The sequence below is a fragment of the Rana temporaria genome, chromosome 2 (genome assembly GCF_905171775.1).
Source record: "Rana temporaria chromosome 2, aRanTem1.1, whole genome shotgun sequence".
NCBI classification, from domain to species: Eukaryota; Metazoa; Chordata; class Amphibia; order Anura; family Ranidae; genus Rana; species Rana temporaria.
In genome coordinates this window covers 345,905,068-345,921,065 of record NC_053490.1, presented here as the reverse complement: position 1 = coordinate 345,921,065, position 15,998 = coordinate 345,905,068, and the positions used below count along the sequence as shown (strand labels likewise).

Sequence of the window (15,998 nt, the reverse complement as noted above, 5' to 3'; positions counted from 1 at the left end):
TACTTAAATCTTAAGGGACAATATTCAGTCAGGCAATCAGGTTAAAACCAACCAATTATTTAAAAATATATAAAAAATATATAAAAAATATATTTAGACGTCATCCGCATCTACCTCACCTAAGACCAAAACATTTACATTACAAGTTTACAATATATAACTGCATCAACATATAAAGGCAGTTCAAGGAGAACACCCTGAGTAAATATTTTATTTGTGTTTAAAAATGTTGATATATAATCACTATATAATCACTATAATCACTATAAGCCATTTTGCAATTAACTGTTACTTTATAGCAAAAACCTACGCTCGTTAAAAATAAGGGGAACAAACCTCAAAAAACATTGATCAAACAACCATGCAAATATCGTGATAAGATACGATTAATATAAAACATAAAAAGTCCACGTGAAAAAGTAGTACTGTAGAAATTCTTCAAAGTATTATTCATTAAGGACTCAAACAGCAAAATTTGAAAAAGCTCTTTCAGTGACACCCACCGCCTCAATTTACAGGCTCGCTTACCAGATCCTGTTTACCCTCTATCGCTAGACAGGTGAAACAAGCTTTAATAGTAACCCTCAGTGGGATAATGTAGATGAATATGCCCTCCTAGGGTCCCAGACTCCGCCACTTCAGGCCAGCCGTATAAATTGCCACAGAACAGAAGTTTCTCTACCTATATACCCTGTTCTGTGGCAATTGTTACGGCTGGTCTGGAGACAATTGGCAGGGGCCTAGGACCCTAGGAGGTAGACGTGCAAATAGTTTTGTTCTGAATTCGTTTTTTTTTTAACAAATGTCAACAAATATGTTAATTCGGAAATATCAGAATGAACGAAAACCCATAAATTTGAATATTTGTGAATTAGAGAATTCGTAAATTTGAATATTAGAAAATTCAAAAACTGAAAATTGAAGTAAATCCAAAAGAACGAAAATCTGAAAATAAGAATGAAAATCTGAAAATTCGAAAAACCCCAAAATCTGAAATAATAACTAACTAGTAATAACTTAAATATTAACTATTAAATTATAGTTATTGGAATTTCCTTTAAAATGTGGCTGTTAGAGTACAGAATGGAACATAACAAATTAATAATAATAAAAAACAATAATAATAAAAACTTTTTATTATTAATTTATTCCGTTCCATTTGTTTAGATGCGGTATTCGTTATTTTGGATAATTCCTAACTTCGGATAAATTTGTATTCTTTAAGTTGACTAACAGCCAAATTTGAAAGGAAATTCCAATTTAATAGTTGGTTATTATTAGTTAGTTGTTTCTAATTTTTGGGTTTTCTTTCTTATTTTCGGATTTCCGAATTTTCCAGTTTACAAATTTCAATCATAACGAATGACCCGAAAAACAAAAAAAAACTAAAACGAATGAAACAAAAAAAAATTTTTTTCAGCAGTGCACATGTCTACTAGGAGGACATATTCATCTACATTATCTCACTGAGGGTTACTATTAAAGCTCATTTGACCTCTCTCGCGATAAAAGGTCGGCAGGATCTGGTAAGCGCCCCTGAGGTGGTGGTTGTCACTGAAGGAGCTTCTACAGATTTTGGTGTTGGAATTCTTAATGAATAATACTTTGAGGAATTTCTACACTACTACTTTTTCACATGGAATTTTTAAGTTTTATTTTATTCATATCTTATGACAATATTTGTATTGTTATTTGATCAATGATTATTGAGGTATGTTCACTTTATTTTTAACGCGCGCAGCTTTTTTTGCTATAATGGATTTTGGACTGTGGTTATATCACATGGTTTAGTCACTGCTGTTACTCACATATATTTAAAGGTACCACTAGCACGGTTTTTGAAGTATTTGTTACTGTTACTTACCTTTCCATTTCAGTCTTCACCTAATTAAAATTTTTGAAAACTGTCAAAAATGTAATCACATATGGCTATGACAAACATTACAACAGTGGAAGCAGTGTGTGCATTATTTTGTACAGAAGTCCCACAGAAATGTAATTTTCCACCTGTGTAATTGGTTGACTTATTTTTGCATTTGATTTTCTCTTATTACAACTTGCAATCATGTTACAATATCAGACAAAACCTCCTGCTCAGCACTCAAGAGGTAGCAAGTGCCTACACTAAGGCTGGCCATACACTATACAATTTTCTCATTCAACTTTCCTTTAGATTTACCAAAACCATATAATATGAGGTCATACCTAAACCCTTTCAATTTGCATGCAATCAGGCAGGTCCTTGTACTACACAGTTGTAGGTAAAGGAAATTGAATAAGAAACTTGTATGGGGTATGGCCAGCTTTAGTAGGGAGTGACTAGAATTCTTCTTAAAGCAGTTGTATACCCGCGCGGGAGATTTCAAACCGGCAAGGTCCGACGGCTGCCGGCCCTTTAGTCGAGGATCCCCGCTGCGCATGCGCCGCTGCAATCAGCGGCGCATTGCGGGGGGAATATCTCCTAAACCGTACAGGTTTAGGAGATATTCTTTATACCTACAGGTAAGCCTTATTATAGGCTTACCTGTAGGTAAAAGTTACAATACAACCACTTTAAGCTGGCCAAACACCATACAATTTTCTTATTCAATTTCCTTTAGAATTACCTTCATTTGTGTAGTACTAGGGACTACCTGATTGCATACAAATTGAAAGTGTTTAGATTTGACCTCATATTATATGATTTTGGTAAATCTAAAGGAAATTTATAGACGGAAATTGTATAATATATGGCCAGCCTTACATTCTCCACAGAAATAGAAGCAGTTTTGTCACTGAAGCTAGTCTCTTGGCTACTACATGCTAAAAGATGTAGGGCAGAGAGGGCAGAGGAGTGGGCTCACTGACATCATGGTGTTTAGCTGCTGCGCGGTTTTCAGATAGAAGTCTGCTTGGCCGCTACCAGTTTTTGCAGCTGCCAAAATGCCACAGTTGCTTGCAGTAAAATACGGTAACTATTTTCTGGCATTTACTAGCTTTCCGTTCTATTAAGTTAAAAGAACACTAAAGGTTTGTTTTTTATTAGATCAATTGATTGCTGTAAGCTAGAGCATTTAAATATCACTTACCTCGTTTTTCCTTTTGACCTCCAAAATACAGTAATCCAGGTTTGAAAATGCCAATGTCTCTCCTCTTCTTGCTTTCCACCAGCATCTGAGCCGTTTTGCATGGTGGAAAGCAGAATGTGCTCACCCCCTCCCTATGACTACAGCCCTGCGTGAAGATGCTCTTATCCCTCATAGGCATGGAGGCTAAGCCTAATGGGAACTGTAGTTCCCATTAGGCCGTGATGTAGCAAGAATGAAAGCGCACCGCAAACCAGGAAGTCAGTGAGAATGATTCAGGAATAACGGAGCTTGATTTCAACAGGTATCAAACTAGTTATAATGCAAAACATTACTTTTTACTTTATCAGCTACTTCAGACTTTAATTTAAGAGGAAAATATTTTTGTCTTTACAACCACTTTAAAGTGTAAGACCAGTTTTGTTGGGAAAAAATAAACAATCCTCTTGTGGTCTGATATATACAAATGCAAGGATTTTTACACACTTTAGTACAAATACTAAAGTGTGTAAAAATAAAACGGAAAGCTAGTAAATGCCAGAAAATAGTTACCGTATTTTACTGCTTTAAACAGCATGATGTCAGTGAGCCCACTCCCCTGCCCTCTCTGCCCTACATCTTATAGCATGTAGTAGCCAAGAGACTAGCTTCAGTGACAAAAGTGAGTCAGTTTACACACCCTCTATATCATAAATAGAGATGTGTTATAGTGGCAAAGTTCAGTGCACTGTCCACTGCTGGTCTTTCTTATGTTAATAGCTGCTTAACCCCCTTAGCGGTAAACCCGAGCGTGACTCGGGGTGGGTTTCCAATGTTTGGATCGGTATCCCCAAGTCACGCTCGGGGTGGACGTGCAGAGTGTGCAGCGGCGCGGCTTACCTGCTCGCTGAATCCACAGGCAAGTTACTTACCTTGTCCCTGGATCCAGCGATGCATCCCCGCTGTGTGAGCGAGCGGGTCCTCCTCGCTCGATTCACAGTGTCCCTGTGTGCCGCCGATCTCCGTTCCCTGCGACGTTACGACGCACGGGGGCGGAGAACGGCGCCAAATTCAAAAAAGTAAACAAACACATTACATACAGTATACTGTAATCTTATAGATTACAGTACTGTATGTAAAAAAAAAACACCCCCCTTGTCCCTAGTGGTCTGTCCAGTGCCCTACATGTACTTTTATATAATAAAAACTGTTCTTTCTCCCTGCAAACTGTAGATTGCCCAAAAGTGTCCCTTTATGTCAAAAATGGTTTTAGATCAGCTAGAAAACAGCGATAATAAATTATAATCACTTGCAGAATTGTGCGATAGCGATTTGTGGGGAAATACGTCATAAAAAAATAAAAGTAATGACAGCGACAATTCTGCAACTGAGCAAATTTCAGTGATTTTGAGTTGATTACATTATTGAATAATTTTTATTATAATTTATATTATTATTTGTTATAATTATTTATAATTATTTATTATATTATAATTTATAATTTTTGTTTTAAAAAAAAAAAATCATACCCGGATGCCTACAAGACTCTTGTTTGGTCAGATTTAAGTGAGTTATTCCTAAAAATTACAGGCCTACAGTATAAAACGCCAAATTTCCTTGCAAAATAATTGTACCGCTTTTGGTACGTAATTCCAGACAGAATCATACCGCCAGGGAGGTTAACAGTTCTTAACCATAAATAATTAACATTACATTACAACCAACCATCATGAGGAGCTTTATCTAAGGTATGATACGTGTGTTTTTTTGCTACTACATTCTAGAGCTGCACAAATCTAAAATGTGAATCCAAATATTTTTGCTCAGAATAAAGATCATGATTCTCTCACGATTCTTGTGTCATAACATAATCTTTCACATTTCAAAATTGGGATAACTTTACTGTTTAGTTTTTTTGTTTAATTCATTAAAGTGTATTTTTTGAAAGTGTGCCGCGCAAATACAGTGTGACATACAACGTTAAATACGACGGTATAGCCGCGCTACAAATAGCGCGGCTATACCGTCACCGCGGCTCTATCCCCAATGTGAAAGCAGCCTAAGCGATCTTGATATAAACTTGGCAGGCTGCCTGTTTTTTTTTTTTGACAGCTGTCAGCTGTGAGCAGAGAATGGCTCTGCACTAAATCAAAGAAATGTTGTTTTTAGATTGTGAGGGGTGTTGAATTGTGATCTTGATTCTTTAACGATCGTGCAGCTCTTTAAATCTTCCTTAGATGCACATTCTATTATTAATGGGTAGAATATTTTTTTCCTTCTTTCCAGGTAAAATGTAGATTCTGGCATTTGCCTTAACATTAACACTTTATGTTTTTAACATATCCCTGTTGCTTCACAGAAACATCTTCCTCACCTACTAGTCACCTGACTACAATACTAAGAGGTAACCATTCCTTACTAACACTGTCAACCTTCTGGAAACTTGTAATAACTAATTTTTTACTAACATGGCATATACAGGATGTGTAATTTGGCAATGTATACAATTCCATTTTTCTAAGCTGAATTTATTATCGAGCAGAAGAAAATATATATATAATTACTGAGGGACTAGCTCAACAGTGAGGTGTGCATAACCCTCGAATAAGTCTACAGCAGGTCTTGGTGAAAACACACATGACGTTTTTTACTGTGATTATTTCCAAGATGCATGGGCATCAAAACAAAACCAAAACCCTTACCACTTTGGCTGACTTGCTAACATACTGGGCTCTGATTTACTATCCTGGAGCAGCCTACTGCTACATAACTGTCACATAGAAAAACCAGTCCTATCTGCACAGGATGTGGCTGTTACCACACAGGTGAGTTGTCTGCTCCCCAGCCTTACACACACAATCTGACATGGAATCCAGAGTAGAGTAGTTTCCCTATACAGACCGATGCCTCGTACACACGTACGGAATTTCCCATCGGAAATTCCGAGGGGAAAGCCGAGAACCTGCTCGGTTCAGTCTATCCCCTACACAGGGGCAGTTTTCCCGACAGAAAAACTGCGGTGGAGCTTTGGCCGGGAATCTTTTCCCGTTGGAAATCCCGTACGTGTGTACGAGGCAGTTCTCTTTTTTTGTCTGGCGGATTTTGGCCAATTTTCCCATCAGAAAAACTGCGAGGAGCATACACTCGCCAGGGATTCCCGGCCAAAAGCTCTCCTCACAGTTTTCCCGTCTGGAAAACTGATCGTGTGTACGAGGCTTGAGAGTTTTATAGGGCCAGATTAGCTAGACTTACTTTAGCTGGGCTTGGTAATTCCTCAACCAGCAGAGCAAGCTCACTACACAGCAGAAAAAGAAAAACAGTCGCCATGCTGCCTGAACCTGGGACAAATATATCTCCTTGTCTGAACACAGCCATCAGTTTTTCCTGGCCTCCTTGTCACATACTCCCACATCTTGTTGCAACCCCAGGGTTGCCAGGCATGCTTGAACCCAGAAGAAGGCATCTGCTTTCCCATCCTACTGTAACCTGGGCAGAATTTTATTGTAAAGCTAAGTTCTTAAATACGCACACACACACGCCATGTTTCAGGATCGAATTTTTAATATATATAGTAATTACTCACTTTTGAAATATAGACAAACCAGACTCACCCATGGATTTGGAGCTGACAGATCTTGCCGAAAGAAGTGTTCGTCTTACGTGGACCCCAGGTGATGATAACAACAGTCCTATAACAGGTGAATACTCCCTTGGTGTTACATGCTAAGCGACTTTTCAGATTTTAATGTACGGGCTTATTCAGTAAGACAGTGCAAAGAATAATGATGATTTACAAAGAACAGTAACCTAAAGCAACCATTTAGATTCCAAGTTAATGGAGTCAGATTTTTAACAAGGACCTATACTGTGGAGAAGCTGTGACCAAGAAGCATCCAACAAAGGGCCGCAGACTGGTCACTAGTATAGCCTGTAGATTCCCTGAAGCTGATCTTTAAAGTGGATGTAAACCCCGAATTCTTCTTTTTTTGATGTCACAATGTACAGTATAAGATTTCCTATCATCTGTGCCCAGTCTTGCCACACAGAGTTAATCTAGCTCTGAGCAATTCTCTTTTATTGTTCAGTGAAATAAAGCGGACTTACAGAGAAAAACCTTAGTCCGTTCCGGCCCCTTGCTGTGAGTGACAAGTTATTTACATATCTCATGCACTAGCCTGGAGACAGGCATTATTTTTTAATTCCCACCCCCACTTCTTTTCTGAAGTCATGTGGTTACTTTTCTGTATTTTGACTGGATGTTAGTGATCATAGCAGAATTTAGTGAAGTTAAGAAATACACAGGACAAAATGCACGCTGACAAGGGGAGTGTAGAGGTGGGCGGGGAGTCTACTGACATCACGACTCCACCCACAGAGCTCCAGACAATAGATCCACCCACAGAATCTGCAGTTTTTCAGTTCTTATAACAGACAGAGGGGAGACATTTGACAGGTAAGGATACATGCAGGAGGCATGTATTTCCTTATAGATCAGCACTATGGCAGTAGTTTAGAAAAGATGAGAGTGGGTTTACATCCACTTTAACCCAGAAATTATTTAAAATCCCTCAGCCTCAAACCTGCTTACTCTGATGACTGGTGATAAACTAATAAACTGCTGCTTATTGGTGGCTGGTGTAGACAATGGTCAAGAGGCAGCAGGAGAGGTGGAGGAGCCACAGATTCACAGACAGCAGCAGCATCATTGGTGGGCAGCAGGAGAGATGCAGGATCAGATCCTTAGTATGAAGTAGGAGCAAGAGCATTCTTTCACTGCAGGCTCTCAAGCACAGATTATTCTCTAGAAAGCCCTCAGAAGAACTAGGGTTACTAAGACCATCACAGTCACTCAAGAAACTCCATGTGTATTAAGAATAGTAATCATTAGAAGCAGGGGTAAGTAGGATATGTCTTGGATTATCTAACACTGCAGAAACCGGAAATGTCTGCAGTACCCTCTCCCACTAGGATATCCACACTCTCTTTGCCTGCAGCCTTCTGGGACACATCACAGGTCCCAGAATGCTGTAGGACCATTCACAATGTGCAGCGTGCCTTACACATGCACAGTGGAAAGCCAGTTGTGAAGCCGCTAAGAGTAAAATCTGGCTTCCCACAGTAAACATACCAGCTCCGGGGGACCTAAATGCAGGCAAAAAACTGGCCCGGCTGAGGAAAGCTCTAGCTCCTTGGACAAGTAGGTCTCCTTTTATTAAAAGTCAGCAGCTACAGTAATGCCCCCTAGCGTCAGAAAAGCGCAGCTAAAATTCCACTAAAGCACCGCAAAAATGACCAGCACTTTAGTTTTAGCGGTGCTTCAGTGTGGGCAAATATTAATGTTCTTAGGCTGCTTTTACATATTCAGGAGAAAAACATATGACCACGAAATCCTGTGGAACTCTTCACACTGATCAGTCGCGGGTCCGCTGCATTCGAAAAAATCTTGCTTGCCACATTTTTGGTGCATGTTGGTGTGGTTAAAAAAAACAAAAAAAAAACACACCAAAAATGCACCTTCCCAAAAACCGCATGAAAAACTCAAAAATACACCTGCAGTTGTGTTTTGGTGCGTTTTTTGAGTTATGTGTCTTTTTTTTACAGGTCCAAAGCACACCGGAAATGCGGCAAAAACTTGGCAAAAATGCATATTCATTTTTGCTGCGTTATGCAATGAAGCAGTGTGAATATAGCCTTAATGCTTAGTGTTATTTCACTTTTAAAATTAAAGATACATTTTGAGTGATTGATAACACTAAAAAGTTACTCTTTCAATTGCTGAATACACTTGTTATTGTTCTTGTTCAAACAATTTAAAGTTGGCTTTTAACCACTTGATGCAAAAAGGTGCATACTTCAGATTTAGTTATGTTGCTTGTGCCATTTTTACTAAAGATTTTTTTTTATTTTCTTCTGCCAAAATCTTTCAGGTTTCATTGTACAGTTTGAAGAGGATCGCTATCAGGCAGGCAAATGGCATAACCTTGCCTCTGTTCCTGGTAATGTAAACTCTGCTTTGCTTCGTCTCTCACCGTATGTCAACTACCAATTTCGGGTACTGGCAATAAATGATCTTGGAAGCAGCATGCCCAGCCCAACTTCTGAAAGATATCAGACCAATGGGGCACGTGAGTAACGTAAACTTTTCATAAACAAATGAATTGTATGCAGTGTTTCCTGAATTTTTTAAATAGTTTGAAAATGCAAAAATATGGTTAAAACTGCAAAAAAAAGTCTTAGTAAAAAACAGCAGTAAAAACATAGTAACTGCAAAGAGAAGCATACCAAATTGTGGAATATTGAGTCCAACACATCTTAGGCCCCGTACACACGAGGAGACATGTCCGATGAAAACGTTTTCATCGGACATGTCTGCTGGGAGCTTTTGGCCTGATGTGTGTACACACCATCAGACCAAAATCCCAGCGGACAGAGAACGCGGTGACGTAGAAGACACCGACGTTCTCAAATACAGAAGTGCAATGCTTCCACGCATGCGTCGAATCAATTCGACGCATGCGCGGGATTTCGGGACTCTGGTTATACGTCATGGCTGAATCAGGTTTCTTTTCTTTGAATTTTTACCCTCTGTTTTCACCTGGTGATTTGGCCAGTACCACAGCTCCCGTGTTAGTGAGAGACAACTCTGGAGGAATGAGAACAGGCAAAACAGCAGACAGCAGCATTGTCAGTCTAAGGGGGGGGGGGGGTTAAATGTATCATCAGATTTAGATATACTAAAAAATGTAAGTCAAACTCCAGCTCACGCTTTATTATCTGTTACAGCAAACAGTCTTTTTACTTTTGGAATGAAAGTTTTGCATAAATAAATAAAATCCGATCATTGTAAGCACCCCTGCCAGTGTTAAATGGTTTGTCTCATCCATGTAAACTGGTACATTCTACTGGAGAGCTGGAGCTTGTGAAAATCAACAGACTTTCTGGCTGGATCACCAGATGAAAATAGAAAAACCACATGCAGTCCAGTGCATTTTGATGCATTTTGCATCAGAAACACGTGGATAGTAGGTTATATGTTTTCCAATGAAATAGTTCACACCATTGAAGTCAGTTACAGTGCCACCCAGTTCCAGAAAAAAAGTAGAACATGCTGCATTTTTTCTGCACTGAACTGTACTGTAACACGGTAAAACACATAAAGCACGCACTGGAATGCACCTCAACCCACCAAAAAATGCACCGAAACGCACATGTCCCCATTTAGGGCCTGTTCACACCATCGAAATGCAGTCCGTATATGTTCCATTCTTGATTCTTTCTCTTGCATTTTTTCCCCTTTTTATTTCTTCACCTTAAATAAGGGCATGTGTGTTCCAGTGCGTTTTTAGGGCATTTAGGTGCGTTTTTGATGTGTTTTACCGTGTTCCAGTACCAGTTCAGTGCACAAAAAATGCAGCATGTTCTACTCTTTTTTCTGGAACTGGAACACACTGGAACTGCCCGCACTGGTGTGAACTATGCTATTGAAAACCATTTACATTAACCTACTATCCATGCAATTTTGATGCAGAAAAAAACTGCACTGTACTGCATGTGGTGTGAACTGGCCCCTTAAGGTGAAGAAAAAAAGAGGGGAAAACATGCACTGGAAAGCATCAAAAAACGCACTAGAAACACCTTAAAACGGTCTCAAAAACCATCCAGAGTGCATCCAGGCTGCATTTCTCTGGTGTGAACTGGCCCTAAAAAAGGAAACTAACACAGCAATTACATCTAATAATAGGTAAATTGCAAATATAATAAATGTTGACTTTTGGGTTTAACAATGATTTAACTTTATAGCTTTTGCATTAAGTTTATAATTAAATACATGTATTAGCCAAAACATTTCCATGCCTATATAATCATTAACTATATAGAAAAATATATAGTTAATGAAATTTGTGTGGGTGTAGCACAACACTTCATTCCATGTTATGAAAATGTTGTGTGCCTCATTGTCCGGCTAAAATGCTAGAATTTATTTAGGACAAGTCCTAGCCTTTGTGGGAAGGTAATGAAGCTAAGATAGTCAGGATTACTTTATCAGTGTTGTCAATATTACTTAACCACTCCATATATTTTCTCATTTGATCTTCATTACGAGTGACCCCGATTTGCCATTTCAGCCCCAGAAGTTAACCCAAGTGATGTCCGTGGAGCAGGCACTCGGAAAGACAACATGGAGATAACATGGACAGTGAGTATACTTAGTGAAAGTTTTTAAACCATATACGTAGCTTTCGAGACCAAAAGTAATCAAATGTCATTAAGCCTTTGTGTGTTTAGCAAAGATTAACGTAAAGTGTACATATCTGCAAGATAGCTAGATTTAGCTATATTAATATATGAGCTGAAAACGGGAGGCACATTTTTTGGATGTTACCTTGTCCAAGCAACCTTTTCCCCAAAGTTTGGTCACCTGAGGGCTGCTGCTGCAACTGAAATTAGTAAACGTTTACATGGAGAGAAGCAGAAGATGGATGTTCAGACTCCTGCTCTCTAACTGACTGATCCTACATGGACTTCCCCTCTGGAAAGGTCCGACACACTTGCCATCCTTCTTCACTGTAAAACATTTTGAGGCGTTGAGTTACAATGATAACAGGGTGCTCCAGGCTGACAGCTGAAAGTAAAAAATAAATGGTGTGGGGTCCAGCCAAATCACATACCGGGCCCTTCGGGTCTGGTATGGATTTTTAAGGGAACACCCACACCGAAATAAAATAAAAATGGCGTGGGCCCCTCCCCCCAAAATCTATACCAGACCCTTATCTGAGCATGCAGCCTGGCAGGTCAGGAAAGGGAGAAGACAAACGAGTGCCCCCTCCCCTCCTTAACCATAGCAGGTCACATGCCCTCAACATGGGGGGGACAGTTTTTGACAAGTCTTTTATTTAAAAAATACAAATAAAACAAAGTCCCCCGTGTATGTGGATTAATCGTCAATCATGACGCCAATGTAAAAAAAAAGTCTGCTTGCGCTGAAGGCTCCCGCAGTCTGCCAGCTCCGCCATCTGATAGTTTTTTGGGGCCACCCAGTCACCCAGTGACATCACCGGCCAGGGGCATGCTAAGTCGATGGTGTCACAAGGGGGCAGGGTCTTGCTCATGATTATTATTTTTTTTAACCATTATTAGGGTCCTCTCACACAGGCGGTCTGCTCGGCGGACTCTGCTTTGCTCAGGCACTGTGCAGGGCAGAGACGGACTGCTCTCCCCTATGGGGAAATTGGGTGACAATGAACCGCCTGTCTGTTTTCACCTGATACTATCCAATCCTCCTGATGGATGGAAAATAGGGTCACCATCTGTCTGGATTTGGTGGACTGAATCGGAACAGATAGTGGTGGGTGTTAGCGGACATGTCACTGTTGACATCCGCCACACCATAGGAGTGAATGGAGGGTTCGATCAGGTCCGCCTAAGAAAACAGACAGGCGGACCTAATCAGACCTGTGTGAAAGGACCCTTTGTGTTTTGCTTTTATCTTTTACTACAATTTCATTATATTTTTTTAATTCCTTTTACATTCATATTTTTATACATTACCTTTACATAGTCCGATGTTTATGATGTTGTAACTTATTATTGACTCATTGTTGCAGTGGGGTTGATTTACTAAAATTGGAGAGTGCACAATCTGGTTGAGCTCTGCATAGAAACCAGCTTCCAGGTTTTAGCCCAGTTTCACACTGAGCTGCGGGAATGAAGCTGTGCGAGGTCAGCTGATTTTAATCACACATGTCCCTATTTCGGGTGTGATTTCACAGACTTCTGTGCAGATGTTAATAGAAATTGCACCCGAAATCACAAAAAGAGTACAGAGACTACTTTTTAAAATCGGTGTGGCGCTGCAAGTGCAGCATCGCACCTATTAGGACGGTGCCATTGCATGCAATTGCTGCCGATTTGACATGCGATTTGACCAATGTGAACCAGGGCTTATTGTCAATGCCTAATTGAACAAGCTGAAGTTAGAAGCTGATTGGCTACCATGCACAGCTGCACCAGATTATTCACCCTCCAGTTTTAGTAAATCAACTCCATTGTGATTTATTACATTTATTTTGAAGTTTAGAATCGTGTTTAATCTTTTTCCATCATCTGAGCTTGCTTTAGGCACTATAGACAATTAATCATCCTCCAATATTATTTTTTAATATATGTATTTCACTTGTTTAGACTCTGCCCTCTGAGGAAATGACAAGTTGTCACAAAGCGTATAATTGAGGTTACCTATCAACAAATAAATATTTCTTCCTCACCACAAGATTGGTTGGGACTTTTGTTCCTACACGATCCACCACATCTCTACATTACCTTACTATGGACACTTTTGTGACACTTTCAGGGTTTTTCTGACCATGCTGAAAACTTCAGCTAGGTCTCACAGACTGCATTCTCCGTATAATATAATGGGAGACAGTTGGTACCACTCTATCGTTACTATTATTTTATCTACAGTTAATGCAAGTGTATAATTTATTTTTATACCTAAAAAGGTGAAGCAACAGTTTGGATTTTTTTTTTTTTTTTATATCCATAAGTTATTGCTGTTAATATTTTGCAAGTCTTTAACAAGCACATACAATTTGCAATAAACAGCACTTACCAATGTAATTTTCTGATACAGGTAGAGTCTCATAAATGTTATTACCAATCATGTCTTCTTTCTAAAATTGAAGTAACTTGTTAGATGTTGATTCAGTTATCTCGCCAGCCTGGGGCAGCCCTGTTTGTAATTGCATTTCACTAACATCTGACAACACTCTTTATAACTGGATTTTATATACCACAAATACATAGATTTATCAAGGGTTTTATCATTTCCCTCTGCTTACCTCAGTTGTAATTCTTATTTTTTCAATATTTAATGCAACGATAAAAAGTAGAACGAGCAAATTGCTGCTGTGCTTCATTTTCACCTTAAACTCAAAATACAACTTTTTCTTATATTCAACCACCAAAGGTCACCTCTCTTAAAAATGTATTAGGCTTTATATTATAACTACCACTTGACAGGTAGATAAAAGTGTAAATCCTCAAAAAAAACTTTTCTTAGTTATTGATAAAGCTAGAAAGAGTTAGAACCCCTCTAAGATTAAAACTCTGTCAAGAGCCTTGTTGTCCTCACTTTCTGTCCTGCTGATATGTTATCAGACAGCAACACAGACCAAAGAAGAACATTATTTAGTACATTAGGGACCCCCTAGTATAACCCCTGTTAGATATTTATTTCTGTTTGGATCATTGTTGCAGATACTCTAAATCCCTAAGAAGGAACGATAGTGTATTTCTTGTCCTCTTCTTGCTATTCTGTGTTTGTGAAATATTCAGGAATATTCTACAGCATTTGCCTATAAGAAACATTTTGCCTATGAGCAACATTATGGTATTGCTACCCTTTAATGATAGGAGAGTCAGGCCTCGTACACACGATCGTTTTCCTCAAAAGAATCCATCAAGAAACTTTTTTTGCCGAGGAAAACGGTTGTGTGTTAGTTTTTCGTCGAGAAAACTGTCGTGGAACTCGACGCGAAAATAAAGAGAACGAGTTCTCCTTTTCTTCGGGAGTCTCAATTTCCTCGTCGTGTTTCTCGTCGGGCTGGTTTACGACGAGAAACACGTTCGTGTGTATGCTTAGAAACCCGCGCATGCTCAGAATAAAGTATGAGACGAGAGCGCACCTTCGGTAAAAGTAGCGTTCCTAATGAAGATAGCAAATTCGTCACGCTGTAACAGACTAAAAAGCGCGAATCGTCTCTCACCAAACGTTTACTTAACACGCAGTAACATGAGATTAGTAAAAGCAGCCCCAAGGGTGGCGCCAGTGGAATCGAATTTCCTCTTTATAGTGCCGTCGTGCGCGTTGTACGTCACTGCGTTTGAGAACGACGAGATTTTGTCTTGACAGTGTGTATGCAAAGAAAGCTTGACAAGATTCTCGACAAGCCTGACAAGAACCTCATCTAAGGAAAACTATGTTTCTTTTACGACGAGATTCTCAGTCGTGTGTACGAGGCCTAAGAGTCCAGTTTAGGCCCCTTTCACACGGACGGCTGTTCTGCCGCAGTTAAAAGCATGTTTCTTTCTTTTGAAATTCAAGACTCCAGGCACAGCGATCGGCTGCATTTATACACTTTGATTAGCTGCATTTAGCGGCGGTTGGCCATTATTGTTATCCCCATAGCAACCGTTTTTATTTTCATGTGCTTCCTGTTGTTTTTTTCTTTTGTTCACGCTGCTATCCGCAGCTGACACAGTGCACTGCGATTACCTGCAGTTATGTGCAGATAGCTGTGCAAAATCGTTCCTGGACACAGTCAAATCTACTTTTTTTATCTGCACCTATCCGCATGTAACGAAACCGTAGCTAAAAGCAGTGTGTGAATGGGGCCATAGGAAAGCATTGTGTGCATTTAGCTGCGGTAGATAACTTGGGAATGCACAGCTAAAAGCACCATTCTATCCGTCCCTGTGAAAGGGGCCTTAACATAGCTAGTAAGACAAGCTCAATTGTTTTTACATGGACACTACATTAATATTTGTGTATTATTTTTCTTTACAACCAACAGCCACTGAACTCAACACAGGCATATGGGCCAAACTTGCGATACAATGTGAAATGGCGACAGCGTCAATCAGGAGAAGCCTGGAATAATGTCACTGTTTGGAATAACAGGCATGTTGTCTGGAACACCCCAGTGTACACACCTTATGAGATAAGAGTACAGGCAGAAAATGAGTATGGCAGAGCTCCAGATCCGAACACTGTCATTGGATACTCAGGAGAAGACTGTAAGTACTAGAAGATACAGTAACATAAAAAAGACAGTTTTAGTTACTCTGATATAGTATACCCCTTATGTTGCTGTATATTTGCCTGCAAAGCAGGAGGGTTTATGTAAATATCAACAAGTCAAATTTAGTATGCTTTCGGGTACTTCTGCTTTG

At 39.5% G+C, this 15,998-nt stretch overlaps 1 protein-coding gene across 24 annotated transcripts in view; it reads left to right on the top strand.

Annotated features, from left to right (window-relative positions):
* NFASC (neurofascin) overlaps window positions 1–15,998 on the top strand; it is a 211,027-nt gene that overhangs the window by 155,069 nt on the left and 39,960 nt on the right. For 18 of the 24 annotated variants that reach the window (XM_040337564.1, XM_040337563.1, XM_040337567.1 and 15 more), the window contains 5 exons: window positions 5,404–5,448; window positions 6,641–6,742; window positions 8,972–9,169; window positions 11,171–11,241; window positions 15,620–15,842. In XM_040337564.1, the coding sequence (XP_040193498.1) occupies window positions 5,404–5,448; window positions 6,641–6,742; window positions 8,972–9,169; window positions 11,171–11,241; window positions 15,620–15,842 (639 nt within the window). The remainder of the gene's footprint in view (window positions 1–5,403; window positions 5,449–6,640; window positions 6,743–8,971; window positions 9,170–11,170; window positions 11,242–15,619; window positions 15,843–15,998) is intronic. The other 6 variants (XM_040337569.1, XM_040337585.1, XM_040337580.1 and 3 more) reach the window with 1 other exon arrangement.